The sequence below is a fragment of the Maniola hyperantus genome, chromosome 28 (genome assembly GCF_902806685.2).
Source record: "Maniola hyperantus chromosome 28, iAphHyp1.2, whole genome shotgun sequence".
Lineage (NCBI taxonomy): Eukaryota > Metazoa > Arthropoda > Insecta > Lepidoptera > Nymphalidae > Maniola > Maniola hyperantus.
Genome location: NC_048563.1, coordinates 6,041,811 through 6,057,460, shown reverse-complemented (window position 1 = coordinate 6,057,460; position 15,650 = coordinate 6,041,811). Strand labels below are relative to the sequence as shown.

Here is a 15,650-nt window from a genome sequence, read left to right as displayed (position 1 = left end):
TTTTGTATAAGTGTTTATTTGTTAATTAATGATGGAGGAGGGACCCTGAGATACAGGTTTTGCAAACTTACTTCAGGGTCCCTGGCACAATTTTAAAAAGACCTTTTAAAACAAATAAATCATTTCATTTCATTTCAAATCATTTCAATGAGGGCGAGACCTCTCTAGTGACAACCAGTAGTTTAGCTGCTACGGTGGAACACACATAGATACAAACATACATACATACACTGCCAAAATCATAACCCTCCCTTTTGGCTTCGCCGTAGTAAGGTAAAAAATGAGCACTTTCTTATTTCATTTCATTTTATTTAAGTTTAAACATATACACTTACAGACTAATGCACAACGTGTACATATTGTACATGCGACATGCTCAGTTCATACAATATAATAAATATTCCCGCAAATTGCTATTGCGCTGGAACCATGTCTCATTCACATCGTAATAGCGTCATTTTGACGTCAGCCGAAATATAAATATACCATCAGCTCGCAACTTGTCTAGTGCTGACGTCACTAAAATGGCAGCCACGCGCATTAGCGGTTTGCGGGACTTTCTTTGACGGGATTTGATCCTCTCAGAGTGAGGAGGGTTTTGGCCATAGTCTACCTTGCTGGTCAAGTGCGGATTTGTAGATGTAATGTGTGAGTAATGTGACTAGAATCACAAATTATGCACACTTTGATTGAGGTGTGTACGCTTGATATGAGTTTTTAAATGACTTTTTATTGAATACTTCTTGTCACAAAACGTGCAACTCAGGGGCTTCTCGTCAACGTGGAGGTTGCGCACGTGCGAACTTAGACTATCCCTGCGAGTAAACTTCACGTCACAGAGGGTGCAGCTGTAGGGCTTCTCCCCCGTATGAGTTCTCATGTGTTGAGTCAAAGAGCTTCGGATGGAGCACCTGTACTGGCAACGCGGACAAGAGAACAGCTTTTCCTCCGCGTGAATCTTCATATGCTGATTCAAATTACTTTTATTAGAAAATTTTAACTGGCAATGTTGACAGCTGAAGGGCTTTTCCCCCGTATGGGTTCGCATGTGGGTCTTCAAATTGCTCTTGTCGGAACACTTGTAGGGGCAAAGCACGCAGCTGTAGGGCCTCTCCCCGCTGTGCGTCCTCGTGTGGATGGTCAAGTGACACTTTTGGGTGAAGATCTTGGGGCAATGCTGACAGGGGTAAGGTTTCTCGCCAGTGTGAGTCCTGACATGTCGAACTAGATCGATCTCCCGCCGGAATGTCCTCTGACAGACCTGACAGACGGACAGTGTCGGTGTCTTCTTGTTGCTGGTTGCAGTCCCGTTTGAAGCATCAGTTGGAATACCTCGTGCTTTTTTACTTCGAGGTTTAGTGTGTTTTCTTTTCTGTCGTTTGTTTTGCTGGAGCTTATCCATGGTACACTCGATGTGCAGCTCGTAATATGTGTGAGGGTGGGTGCTGCTGCCCGTCACAAAAGTCTGACACACTGTTCTATCTTTACTTGTACATTTGATTGGCGAAGGAGGACCTGAAAATGTAATGGACACTTATTAGGGTTCCGTGCCTCAAAAGGAAAAAAAACCTTTATAAGATCACTTTGTTGCCTGTCTGTCTGTCAAGAAACCTACAGGGAACTTCCCATTGACCTAGAATCATAAAATTTGGCAGTTAGGAGTTGCAAGCTTATTACGGTTCCTAGTTTGTCTGTCGTGGACATCACCTCAGTGGATACAATATCCTCTCCACTTACCCAGGGTTTGAGCATCATCTGCGGACAAACTTGCTTCATCTTCAGAAGGTTCCAGCTGAAAACAAAATATATACAATATTAGCTGTTACCTGCCACACACTCCCATGAAGTGACAGCATATACACATAACACAGAGGCAACTCACTTTAATGTGTGTCCTCAGACATCCTGCAGACACCTCGTTGTCTTCAGATGACTTGATTACTTTCTGTGACTCGTCAAACTCATCACTTAAAATTGCTTCTGTTTTCATTGGCAAAAATATCGTGACGATTTTATGTCGTAAATCTTCGGTGTCTACGTGTGGGCTACTGGTGGAGGCCTCCTCTTCGGGCACAGTTGATTCCTTGTTATCTTCACAGTCAGGGTCAAAAGTAATCTCGAGCTCCTCAATTTCCTCCTTGAGGACTACTTGTGGTTCCTGCATCTTGAAGCGGTTTCTTCAATATTACACTTTAGTTTAGAGACATTTTTGCACTACCTAACTAATTCTGTATGGTTAGAGATCAATCAATGTAAATAACTATAATAATATAAATAACTATAATAATATAATATAAACATAATAAAAAGCTTTCAAAGACAGTGCTGCAAAGTAAAACGTAAAATTATCTTTGTAATTATAATACTCTTTGAATTATCTTCAATCAATTCCCTCCCCATTCCCTGTCCCGAACTTAGTGTAGTGATGCGAAAGACTTGCTGGAGGCTTGTTAAAAATACCGATATTTTTTCGATACGTTCAGAGATAATTATTATATCGATATAAAATGTCACAGTATCGAAAACATACCTACATATCAAAACCAATTTTTTGAAGCATAATGGTGTGATAGACAATATCAGATGAGTCTGCAGGAGCCGCTGGATTCAGGTGGCGCAAAGCCGTGCGAAAGTCCCTACTTGAAGAGATCTAGTAGTGTCTCGACTCGCGCTTGTTAAATGATGAATGATCTTCGAATTGTATCGGTAATCCGAATCGATACAATAAATTCAAGATTCAAGTATCGTACATCATGGTGCATCCCTAATTGACAATGTCTTATACATTGTGATGATGTGTTATTGATCTGTGGTGATCATCATTACTCTGTGGTCAGTGTTGCCAACTACCCTCCAAAACATGCACTAAAGCCAAGCCAACAGCCAACATCATTTTTTTTCAATATTGCACAAGATTGTGCTAAATCATGGCTAAATCCTAAATCTGTTGAGAAAAAAAATTTAAAATTGTCGAAGATTATGTACCTAACTACCTAAATTACATAAGAGCGTAGGGACTTCAATTACCTACTTGTAATTCATGTCATGAATTTTCTTTCTCAAGAGCAACCGCCGAGTTTCTTTCTGGACTTCTGGTTCTTTTCGGTAGGAAAACCATTCCGAGATAGATGAATTTGACGATTCAAAAGAACTTGAAATAAAATAAAAGTATTTCTTTTCTACTACAGACTGCAGTCAATGCTTGGATTGAAGTGAAGTATAAAATAAAACAATCTATTTAATTTAAATTATATTTTATTTAATGTACAGTTCTTTATTACAAACTTTAGATACGCTTAGATCATATACCTATGTATGTCAGTATGTACATGATACATTAAAAACCTATGTTCTTATAGCGTGCAAAACAAGTATAGTACGCGACAGGTCGAGATGGCAATCGGGGAGGAAACCCTGCGAACTTGCGATTGTGTAACAAAAAAGTATACATCGTAATCGTAATCGACAGCAAATTCTGTCCTTTGATTGGTTGATTCGCTGTTTACATTTTTTCACAACCAATCGAAGGGACACAATCTTAAATATATAAAAGGAAAAGGTGACTGACTGACTGATCTATCAACGCACAGCTCAAACTACTGGACGGATCGGGCTGAAATTTGGCATGCAGATAGCTATTATGACGTAGGCGTCCGCTAAGAAAGGATTTTTGAAAATTCAACCCCTAAGTCGCGAGGATAAGCTAGTTTGATACAAGATTGATTACGATAACGATGAATACGTTTTCCGTACACAATTGAGCCGATTCTTGTAACGTATGAGATAAAGTTGAAAACTAAAACTGACATAACATTGGACATTACGAATCTCGCGACAGGCTTTGTCACCCGGACTATAATATCGAATCGATTGACACTTCACTCATCAAAATCGGCTCAGTAGTTTAGGCGCTATGGTGGAACACACATAGATACAAACATACATATATAGACAGCAAAAATCATAACCCTTCCTTTTGGCTTTGGGTAAAAACCAACTGAAAACAATGACTTTAGTTCTGCAGCTGTTCTGTTTAGCGGCCATAGATATTCGAAGTTCATACATTGGTATACAATTTAAGTTTCAACTATTTATATAACTTACACAATAAAATGGTAAAATTAACATTTTCAGTCGATAACAAATTCCCTTACTATAATAATTAATTTATTAAATACAATACATATAAATGGAATAGGTGTTTTAAATAATTTTAAATACATATCAAAAACTAGATGATGCCCGCGACTTCGTACGCGTGGATTTAGGGTTTTAAAAATCCTGTGGGAACTCCTAAATTGTCCGGGATAAAAAGTAGCCTATGTCCTTCCCCGGGTTGCAAGCTACCTCTGTACCAAATTTCGTCAAAATCGGTTGAACGGTTGAGCCGTAAAAAGCTAGCAGACAGACAGACACACTTTCGCATGTATAATATTAATATGGATTGCGGACCGGCAGGAATCGAACCCGCGTCTCCTGAGATCGCGCCCGATGCTCTGACCACGAAGCGACGGCTCGCTTGCTGCCAGAAGTTGGAATCTAATTTTTTTATGGGACATTTCACATAATTTCTCTATCGATTAAAAAAAATATGCAAATGGGTCAGAAATCTCAGAGATTTTGGTGTACATAGGTAAATAAACACAACTCCTCCTTTTTTTAAAGTTGTTTTAAAGTATATATAGTAGTTAAAAAGTCCGCGTGGATATAGATTTTCAAAAATCCCACGGCAACTCTTTGATTTTATGGGATAAAAGTAGCCCATGTCCTTCCCCGGGATGTAAGCTAACTCTGTACCCATCAAAATCGGTTCAACTGTTGGGCCGTGAAAAGCAGACAGACAGACACACTTTCGCATTTATAATATTAAGTACGGATATGGAAGTACGGATTCTTGTATGACAAATTGAACACGGATACGCGCGCCTTCAGTGTGGCGTCGTCGTTGGTTTAGAAGTGTACAGCGGAAGTATATAACATATAATAACGTATAAATACATGAATACAATATACAATATAACATACATTGGTCACATATAAGCTAGGTTACCACTTACCACTAAAATAACTTACAACTTCATATTATGACTATGTATATTGTTATATTACAACTTTTGTTATATAATTCAAATTTCTTTATTAATTTCTACAGACTTTCACTTATTTAACTCAAAATTTTCTCTCTTACTCAAAAACGTTGTATAGTCCGTAATGAATGACTCCTCACGCGCCATCCACCCTCCATCGGTCAACTGTCATGTCAAAAGTGTGGTTCACCGTTAAAATCTAAATATATAAAAGGTAATGGTGACTGACTGATCTAATATCAACGCACAGCTCAAACTACCAGACGCATCGGGTTGAAATTTGGCATGACGTGCTATTATGACGTAGGCATCCGCTAAGATAGGATTTTTGAAAATTCAGCCCCTAAGGGGGAGAAATAGGGGGTATAAATTTGTGTAGTGCACGCGGACGAAGACGCGAGCATAAACTAGTAAGGACTAAAATCGTACTTTTGACATAAAATTTGACACAAAAAGTCAAAATGGCGCGCGAGGAGTAAAATTTTACGCGTTATATGGCAGTTGTGTGGTTTCACATAATTATAGGGTCTTGGACTGTAGTAATAAAATGAAGTGATGTTTTGTTTAGCGCTAGTTTAGTCATAGTCATAGTCGTAGTCGTAGTCAGTCATAGTCATAGACATAGTCATAGTCATAGTCATAGTCAGTCATAGTCATAGTCGTAGTCGTAGTCATAGTCATAGTCATAGTCGTAGTCAGTCATAGTCATAGTCATAGTCAGTCATAGTCATAGTCATAGTCATAGTCAGTCATAGTCATAGTCATAGTCATTTATTCATAAATACACATTATACGTCAATTACAATAGTTTAAATTCTTTTTCTTAATATTTAATAATATATTCTTGTTACAATAATAGATTTTCTTAGAAATATAAAATAAAATAAATGTTAAGTAAACAAATTAGTCTTGGACCTTCCCAAGTAGAGAGAGAGTAGAGTTTTATGTGGCTAGAAAAAAAATCATGATTTTTATTTATTGTTACCATGAACGTGACGCTGTACGGAAGGTGAATAATGACGTCACAATCCGTAAACGACAATTTTTTTTTCAATTTTTGAACATAAAACTAGAGTAATTTCTGCTGGAAAACATTTTTTTAATGAAAAATATTTGTCGTTTACGCTACGTGACGTCATTAATCGCTTTCCGTACAGCGTGATAATAATAAATAATTATTTTAATAATGAATAAAAATCATGTTTTTTTTAAATTATTCTCTTTATACAAAAAAATCACTTACTTTTATTACTACAGTCCAAGACCCTATTTAAGTGTTATTTCTTAATTCTTGTAAATGATGCCACGGAACACTTCGTGTGCGAGTCTGACTCGCACTTGACCGATTTTTTTTATTAGCATTAAAAACAAAGAGATGCAGATACTCTTAAATTAAATTTAGAGAAAGACATCAGCTGGCTTCTGATCTTTAGTTTTTTCCCATACAAAAAGAGCTCTGATCTTATACCTGCGCAGTGGGTGATTTATCAATCTATTCGGTGGTACAAAAGCGTGGGTGTCTACATTTTTTCTTTTCTTTTTTACATTGCCGCGCAGTTGGTCTATCAGTCAACCTTGAACTTCCGGGTTGTAGGTAAGAGCAGTACAGTACGCGGCCGAAAGTAACGTACATCGGCCTTTCGAATAACATTTCGGCTTTGTAGAGCGTTGTCTCTGTCACTCGTACTTATAATATGACGTTTTGTCGGTCTCAACGACAGAGACAGTGCTCTACAAATCTGCTATCTCCTTCTAAACGTAATAATAGTTAATAACAATATTTACAAAATATAACATTTACTGATAAAAACAATAAAATAATTGTTTCGACCCGCGAACGCTGTCCCCGAGAACTACTTATGGGCAGCTCGACAAGATGGCGGCCTCGAAACAGCTGTTCTGTTTGGCGATCATTTTCTGCGACAGTGCCGTATGAATATTACATCTGGAAAAAGATTTCAAGCGACCCCTGAAGCAGTTTTACTGCAAAAAAACACTTTTTAGACAAATATTGGTACTGATTCTGAGCACAACCTAATTTTAGAGTATTCGCATCCTCTTCTTACTAATGTAATATGAAAAGGACAGACGCAGTTTGACAGTTTTAAATTAATTTTTAGATGGTAAAACCCGTGATTTTAGCGCGCAGTCGCGAGCCTACTGTTTCAATTTGTAGCGTGCACTAAAACTTAAAGTCTTTAAATGTAAAGTTCATGTTCTGTCCCTTTTTAGCTTTTTTTTGTTAAAAAGAAAAGGATGCAGATACTCTAAATTTAGTTTAAAGAAAGACAACGGAATCGGTGCCATTGTGTGTGTGGGCACAGTGTCGCGGGACGCGTGTGTGTGAGATCATGGCTCCGCTCCGCACCGCTTCGCTGCGCGTCGCTACGCTCGCTCCGACTCGCTCCCCCTGCCAACAAAACATTATCAAGTCAAGTCAAAGTTTTTATTCGAATTGCTACCTATCTATACGTATAAGTCCTGACTGACTGACTGACTGACTTATATATCAAAGCATAGCCTAAACTGCTGGTCATAGAGACATGAAATTTGGAGGGTGTGTTCTTTGTAAAGAGTAGGTACCCACTAAGAAAGGATTTTTCGAAATACCACCCCTAAGTGGGTTAAATGGGGGTTTGAAATTTATGTAACCCACGCGGACGAAGTCGCGAGCATAAACTAGTCGAGTATATAGAAATAAAGATCCTTTCAATGTTAAAAAGTGTAAGTTGTGTACAGCATGCGCGTGCGCACTGACCGTGGCGCGGCGGGCCGCGGGTGACGTCACGCGTAGGCCGGGCTGTGCGCGCGGCTGCGCGGCGCCGCGCCCGCCCTGCGCAGACACACTGATTAGCACGTAGTTCGCCCGCCGTCACAGAGATGGCGCTGCACTCATCTAACTCGCGCTACCAACTCTGTTATCTATACTTGGGTACTAGTTAGTATACAGTCATCATCATAATGATCAACCCATCACAGACTCACTGCAGAGCACGGGTAGGAGACAGAGAAAGTTTGGAATACTCTTCCACAATATGTGTTTCCTACCAATTACAACCCGGGTATCTTTAAAACAAGAGTGAATATGCATCTTGTAGGTAAACGCGTCCCATCTTAGGCCACATCTTCACTTCCCATCAGGTATGATTGCGGTAAAGCGTTTACCTATAATTAATCCATAATAATGTTCTAAATGCGAAAGTGTGTCTGTCTGCTAGCCTTTTACGGCCCAGACGTTCCACCGATTTCGAAATTTGGTACAGAAATAGCTTGCATCCCGGGAAAAGGCATAGGCTACTTTTTATCTCGGAAAATCAAAGAGTTCCCACGGGATTTTTAAAATCTAATTCCACGCGGACGAAGTCGCGGGCCTCGTCTAGTAAAAAATAAAATATATACCTGTAGTCTCTGTGCGTGTAAAGCGTGTAGAGCGGGTAGGGGCTTCGGCGCGGGCTGGGGCTGCGGCTGACGCCCACCGCGGCCTGACCCCCGCCCGGCACGGTCGGCGTCCCCGGCCCCGGCGCGCCGCCCGGCCCCAGCGTGCCCGCGGCGACCGGGCCCGCACTGGAGCCCGGGGCGCCGCCCCGTCGCTCCGCGCCCGCGGCGCCCGACACTGCCGTGCGCACATTGTAGGGTTACTATACCATCATCATCAACCGATACACGTCCACAGCTGGACTTAGAGATCTCTTGTAGGGACGTCCACACGCCACGGTCTTGCGCCGCCGCCATCCAGCGGCCCCCTGCGACTTGTCTGATGTCGTCCGTCCACGTCTTCCAACACTGGGTCTTGCCGAGCGAGGTTACCATTCAAGCACCTTGGGACCCCAACGTGTATCGGTTGTACGAACTATGTCCCCTGCCCATTGCCACTTCAGCTTCGCAACCCGTTGTGCTATGTCGGTTACTCTAGTTCTCCTACGGATCTCCTCATGTCTGATTTGATGACGTAGAGAAACTCCGCACATAGCTCTCTCCATCGCCCGCTGAGAGACTCTGAGTTCTCTTATGAGGCCCATAGTTAGCGACCATGTCTCGGCTCCATATGTCATCACTGGCAACACGCACTGTTACAACACGTTGGTCTTCAAGCACTGAGGGATTTTGGACAAGAAGACGTTACGTGACACTATAGGTAAGCGCGCTCCATCTTAGACTGCATCATCACTATTACCTGCAGGACTGATTGCAACCAAAGGTGACTGACTGACTGACTGATCTATCAACGCACAGCTCAAACTACTGGACGGATCGGGCTGAAATTTGGCATGCAGATAGTTATTATGACGTAGGCATCCGATAAGAAATGATTTTAGAAAATTCAACCCCTAAGGGGGTGAAATAGGGGTATGAAGTTTGTGTAGTCTACGTAAGATAAGAAATGAAATAATAATTTATTTGTGTGAATATGGGAAGACAAGGTGTTTACAATAGAGAGTTGCCAACATAATATCCAGTCAGGAAACCCTGACGTACAAATGTTTTGACAAAGTTAAGCTAGTTAAATGAGAAAAGTAAAGACGTAAACTCACGCTGCGGCCGCTCCCTGCGGCGCGCGGCGGACGCGCCGGACGCGGCGGACGCGGCGGACACGGCGGACGCGGCGGACGCGGCGGACGCGGCGGACGCGCCGGACGCGGCGGGGCTGGGCGTGGCGCGGCCGCGGTGCACACCGAAATCTGAGCACCAACATGTCACCACGATCATTTCCATTCTTCACATGTTTTTGTACTTGTGCAAGACATATGGCATTTATGCTGAGTAGGGACCTTTTTTTTTCGGGTTGTGCCACACATGACATGGTTTATTCCGGCGCTTCTTCTACTTGAGGTCTTTTGAATTTACTACTCAAGTATAAGAGGCGCCGGGATAACCTAACCAGTAGGGCGATTGTCTAAACTTGCATCAATCATTATTACAATCTCAATTGTTCTGATTGGCTGAATTTGTGCGATTCTTGTTGCAACAATGCATTGTGGCCAATAGTGAGCGAGCATTAACCAATCAGAGATGATTGTGATCGTGACATTGTAGCTGTCAAACAACCGCGGTAGAGCCACAGGTCTAGCTGGTAATGTGTGGTACAGCCTTAAAAAAAAACGTTTTTCTTTGTTTCTTTCTTTCTACATGGCGACCAAACATCACTACCCTTATTATAAACTAGCTGATGCCCGCGGCTTCGCCCGCGTGGATTTAGGTTTTTAAAAATCCCGTGAGAACTTTTGATTTTCCAGGACAATAAGTATCCTATCCGTGGTAGCGCCCCCGAGATGCGAGATATCTCACTACCAAATGTCATAAAAACATTTAAAACCGATTTCACCACCGAACCGCAAGACGTCGGGCGAGTTTCCATCCTTATGTCGTCGACATCCCATCTACACGCACGAAACGTTTTGCGTCATCATTCCTCATACGTATGGCTAAGGTTTGGAATACTCTTCCATGATATGTGTTTCCTACCAATTACAACCCGGGTATTTATTTTATTTATTTATTTATTTATTTATTTATTTTATTTAGACAAAAAAGAGCGAATAATTCACACCACACTTCCAGACCAAAGCACTAGACAAAAAGCCGCGACTGGTGTTGGCAGTTTGCAGCCCAAATAGACCGTAGTCTGTGCTAGGGCTGACAAAGTTCATCGACCTCATTCATACTATATTATATTATATTATATACTATACTATATTTATACTATACTATATATATATTCATACATTACTAAAACTATATTTTATTTGGTGCAACAGTGTTAATGCATACGGAGTTTAGATATATAATTTAAATAGATAGGATAAGTTGTAATAAGTTAAAGCATTCGTTTCAACAGATCTTGTCATAAAGACGTTTAAAATTTTCAAAAGAAAACTTAACTTAAGTATCTTTAAAACAAGAGTGAATAGGCATCTTGTAGGTAAACGCGTCCCATCTTAGGCCACATGATCACTTCCCATCAGGTGTGATTGTGGTCAAGCGTACACCTATAATGAATTTAAAAAAAAACGCAAGGTTTATTAAAAATGCCGTGACATCATCGTGACTCAAGAATGCGATTCCTTACAGCATTAGGGATGGTTGGGTCCCCAAGTTCAACGAACGTCCCGGCAAAATAGGTTCAGCCGTTCCGGAGATTGGCCCGATCAAACAGACAGACAGACAGAATTTTTTTAAAACGTGTGAATCAGTTATGGTACAGTTCAAATTACCATATGACCCTTATATGAGGTAGGTACAGTCCGCGGCCGAAAGTCGTGAACTTTCGTACGTACTTTATGACATTTCATCTTTGTAGAGCGTTGTCTCTGTCACTCATACCCATATGACGCTTTGTCGGTCTCAACGACCGAGACAGTGCTCTACAAATCTGCTGTCTCCATCTAAAGATCGATGTTCATCACTTTTGGTCGCGTACTGAATTTCGATATTACAGACAGACACTTTAATTTTATTTATTAGTATAGATTATCAGTTATCACAAAAGCTGTAAGGGGTGGAGACGGTGACCACTCACCGGGCGCGGGCAGCAGGTCTGCGTGCGCGGGCCCGCAGCGCCGCGCCACCTGCAGCGACGAGTACGCTGTGACAGACAGACAGACAAACGATCGTTACAATCTGTCAAGTCTGATTTTTAAAGCAAAGTGGAAATAACGGCTGATTTAAAAAACAATAGATCGTGTATTTCCAGATGGCGATACGCGTCCCAAAAGCCTAAACTTCAACAGAGGTAGTATCTTCTCAGTAGGAACGGCATTCCGGACCAGTGGTAAATTAAAACTGCCTGACTATTCATACGCACTTGTAAAAAGTTTACTTGAATAAAAAACATATTCTATCAAAAGGCCTAGAACCCAGAGCCGTAAAGGCAGTTAAAGTTAAAGGCCAAGTGCGAGGCAGTCCGTAATTCAGTCGTATTTTTTCGACATTTTGCACGATAACTCAAAAATTATTATGCATAAAAATAAATAAAAATCTGTTTTTGAATGTACAGGTGAAGACCTTTCATATGATACCCCATGCACTTGATATAGTTATCTTACTTCGAAAATTGAAAAGACTAATTATTAGTTCATGACCACAATTTATTTTTTTGTGTGATGTAACCACAAATTCACGGTTTTCAGATTTTTCACCGAATGTCAGCTATAAGATCTACCTACCTGCCAAATTTCATGATTCTAGCTCAACGGGAAGTACCCTGTAGGTTTCTTGACAGACCGACCGACAGACAACAAAGTGTTCTTATAAGGGTTCCGTTTTTCCTTTTGATGTACGGAACCCTAAAAAGGACAGCAAAGACTCGTGCTAACTCGCGCGTACAAAACAAGGCGCGTGGCAACAACCAATAGCGGACAGACGAGCGCTGTGATTGGCTGAGATACTTTTGCGCCATTCAAAAATTGATTTCTGCGCAGGTACATCGGCGTAACCTATAAAAGCGTTAGTACTATACTCACCTCGTATGACGGACAGCTCGATGGCGGCTCGCAGCTCGTCGTCGTCGGCGCGCCGCACGCACGACATGACCTGCGAGTGCTCCCGATGCGCACGACCGCCGTGCGCGCGCAACGCCCGCGAGCCTGCGCGAACAACGCCAACTTAGCTTTGTACAGCATGTTCTTGGAACGCCAGCAACAACGATGACAGGTGACAGTACTTAAGTAATAACACACCGATAAACTAGTTACAAGTCCGCAATAAAACATCTGACTGACGCTAGAGGTCAACGAACGTTGCGTAAATAGGTGCCACTGAGTCAATTACGCGGCGTAGCCGGGATTGCCGTCCTTCACTATCTCACTCACTCACCGGGTCGGGGCGTGTGCATGCATCCGTAAATTGTCACTCTCACTCAGTCACCATTCGTACACATCTATCTCACTCACTCACCGGGTCTGGGAGTGTGCTTGCATCCGTATATTCAAACACTCACTGTCTCACTCATTCACCATTGACTCACAGTCTATCTGACTCACTCACCGGGTCGGGGCGTGTGCGTGGCGCCGTCGCCTAAGTCCAACTGAAGCACGGCTCCCAACTCTGGAAAAACGACCAAAACGACTAAGCTTGGCTTACAACTTGTACAGAAACGCCTAAGCGTGGCGCATACGACAATCTCACTCCCTATCGTGACTTGAAATTCCCAACAATGAAGTGGGACAAGAAATATTGTACATCGACCTTTCTTTTTTATAAGAATATTAGCCAAGCTGTGGTAGCCTAGTGGTTAGGACGTCCGCCTCCTAATCGGAGGTCGGGGGTTCGATCCCGGGCACGCACCTATAACTTTTCGGAGTTATGTGTGTTTTAATTAATTAAATATCACTTGCTTTAACGGTGAAGGAAAACATCGTGAGGAAACCTGCATGCCTGAGAGTTCTCCATAATGTTCTCAAAGATGTGTGAAGTCTGCCAATCCGCACATGGCCAAAAACCCTTCTCACCCTGAGAGGAGACCCGTGCTCTATAGTGAACCAGCGATGGTGATGATTAGCCAAGTTAATTGCTGACTAATATTCTCCTTTCCCCTCCAACTAAGCGTAAAGCTTGTTCTAGGAGTAGGTACGACAATAGTGCAACGGGCGGGATTTGAACCGGCGACCTTTCGGATTTCAGTCTGCTCCTTTAACTGTTGAGCTATCGAGGTGAGCTATATGAGATTTCGGCTTTGTACAGCGTTGCCTCTGTCATTCACACCCATGTGACGTTTTGTCGGTCTCAACGACAAAGACAATGCTCTACGAAACATCTTTTTCTAAAGGTTGATGTACAACATTCTCTGCCGCCTACTGTACAGTAAATATTGAACAATTTTTTTATTTTTTTATTTCGACAAAATGTAATTCTTTCGCCAGTGGAGAGCTACATTACTCCTGAGTGACAAAGGCTACGTTTTATTTCAAAAATAAATAGAGTGTTCGCGCCATAGACTTTTAAACGTTGACAATTAGTTTCGATCGACATTTGACATTGACAATTGACAAGTGACATTGAAGTTTGTGTGAATAAAAAATTCGTTATTCATGAGTCTGTAAGACATTCGTATCAGTAAAATCATCGTTAAAAACAGACAAATTTTGTGCAAATTAAGTAGTGTGTGATTCAAACCAATCTTTACGAAAATTGTAATAATGTGAATTAAGTCGGAAAAAAGTAAAGAATATTTCATTAATGTCACAGAGAATTCACCCTCAACATAATTATTGATATACGCATATACAAGGTTTTGCATGAAAACAAAATCGTCAAATGTTGGGGGGGGACAGGGGAGAATGCTTCGTTGTGATTGGTGGACACAAAAGTCCCGTAAAGATACAAGACACTGTGCGGAATGAGGGATAGGTGTAGTACACCGACCTGGCGGGTGGTGCGGCGCGCGCGCGTGCGGCGCCGCGTGCGGGTGCGGGTGCGGGTAGTCGCGTGCGGTCAGCAGGTGCGTGTTGGCGTTGGGCGCCATGGCCACGTCGGGCACCGCGGCCGACAGCCGCCCGCCGCGACCGAAGCTGCCACTTCTGAGTTCAAAACAAATTAATTCATCATCATCAACCGACAGACGTCCACTGCTGGACATAGGTCTCTTGTAGGGACTTCCACACGCCACTGTCTTGCGCCGCCGCCATCCAGCGGCTCCTGCAGACTCGTCTGATGTCGTCCGTCAACCTAGTGGGGGGTCTTCCAACGCTGCGACTTCCGGTGCGAGGTCGCCATTCCAGCATCTTGAGACCCCAACATCTATCGGTTGTACGAACTATGTGCCCTGCCAATTGCCACTTCAGCTTCGCAACCCGTTGAGCTATGTCGGTTACTCTAGTTCTCCTACGGATCTCCTCATGTCAGATTTGATGACGTAGAGAAACTCCGCACATAGCTCTCTCCATCGCCCGCTGAGTGACTCTGAGCTCTCTCATGAGGCCCATAGTTCCTCTGGCAAATTAATTAATTTACAATAATCCACCAATACTAGGTAGACGGAGGACATCAGACGAGTCTGCGGGAGCCGCTGGATGGCGGCGGCGCAAGACCGTGGCGTGTGGAAGTCCCTACAAGAGACCTATGTCCAGCAGTGGACGTGTATGGGTTGATGATGATGATGAATCCACCAACAGTCTCAGCATAAAGAGAGTCAACGCCTTTAGGTTGAGGTTTAAAGAAATTTTTTTTTCTCAAAAAGAGCAAAAGTTCACTTACAAATATAGTAGAAAACAATCTTAAAAGGTACATTTGACTTTATACAAAAACCGGCCAAGAGCGAGTCAGACTCGCGCACTGAGTACTACAGCCGTATTTTTTCGACATTTTACACGATAAATCAAAAATTATGATGAATAAAAATAAATAAAAATCTGTTTTAGAATGTACAGGTGAAGACCTTTCATATGATACCCCACTTGATATAGTTATCTTACTTAGAAAGTTGAAAATACTAATTATTAGTTTATGACCACAATTTAATTTTTTTGTGTGATCTAACCCTAAATTCACGGTTTTCAGATTTCCCCCCGAATGCCAGCTATAAGACCTACCTACCTGCCAAATTTCATGATTGTAGGTCAAAGGGAA

The 15,650-nt window shown here is 42.1% G+C and overlaps 2 protein-coding genes across 2 annotated transcripts in view; both read right to left on the bottom strand.

The window, feature by feature from the left end:
- Positions 1 to 294: 294 nt before the first annotated feature.
- On the bottom strand, positions 295 to 2,329 carry LOC117995055 (zinc finger protein 567-like). Its single transcript, XM_069508279.1, has 3 exons — positions 1,883 to 2,329; positions 1,738 to 1,792; positions 295 to 1,515 (listed from the first exon to the last, which is right to left on the bottom strand). Exons 1-3 carry the CDS (start codon positions 2,162 to 2,164, stop codon positions 668 to 670), a joined length of 1,185 nt encoding a protein of 394 aa, XP_069364380.1. The 5' UTR covers positions 2,165 to 2,329; the 3' UTR covers positions 295 to 667.
- Positions 2,330 to 7,362: 5,033 nt separating this feature from the next.
- LOC117995024 (uncharacterized) overlaps positions 7,363 to 15,650 on the bottom strand; it is a 50,526-nt gene continuing 42,238 nt past the window's right edge. The window contains 8 exon segments of the mRNA XM_069508133.1: positions 7,363 to 7,497; positions 7,846 to 7,920; positions 8,487 to 8,700; positions 9,620 to 9,766; positions 11,605 to 11,670; positions 12,548 to 12,670; positions 13,071 to 13,130; positions 14,448 to 14,602. Coding sequence (XP_069364234.1) covers positions 7,872 to 7,920; positions 8,487 to 8,700; positions 9,620 to 9,766; positions 11,605 to 11,670; positions 12,548 to 12,670; positions 13,071 to 13,130; positions 14,448 to 14,602 — 814 coding nt within the window. The 3' untranslated portion in view covers positions 7,363 to 7,497; positions 7,846 to 7,871.

What these genes read in the sequence shown, in the direction of transcription:
- LOC117995055 (XM_069508279.1), bottom strand. Translation starts at nt 2,164, where the DNA reads ATGCAGGAACCACAAGTAGTCCTCAAGGAGGAAATTGAGGAGCTCGAG. An exon ending in GTCTGAGGACACACATTAAA is followed by an intron (nt 1,793 to 1,882) that starts GTGAGTTGCCTC and finishes TTTTGTTTTCAG; the next exon opens with CTGGAACCTTCTGAAGATGA. An exon ending in AGATGATGCTCAAACCCTGG is followed by an intron (nt 1,516 to 1,737) that starts GTAAGTGGAGAG and finishes TTACATTTTCAG; the next exon opens with GTCCTCCTTCGCCAATCAAA.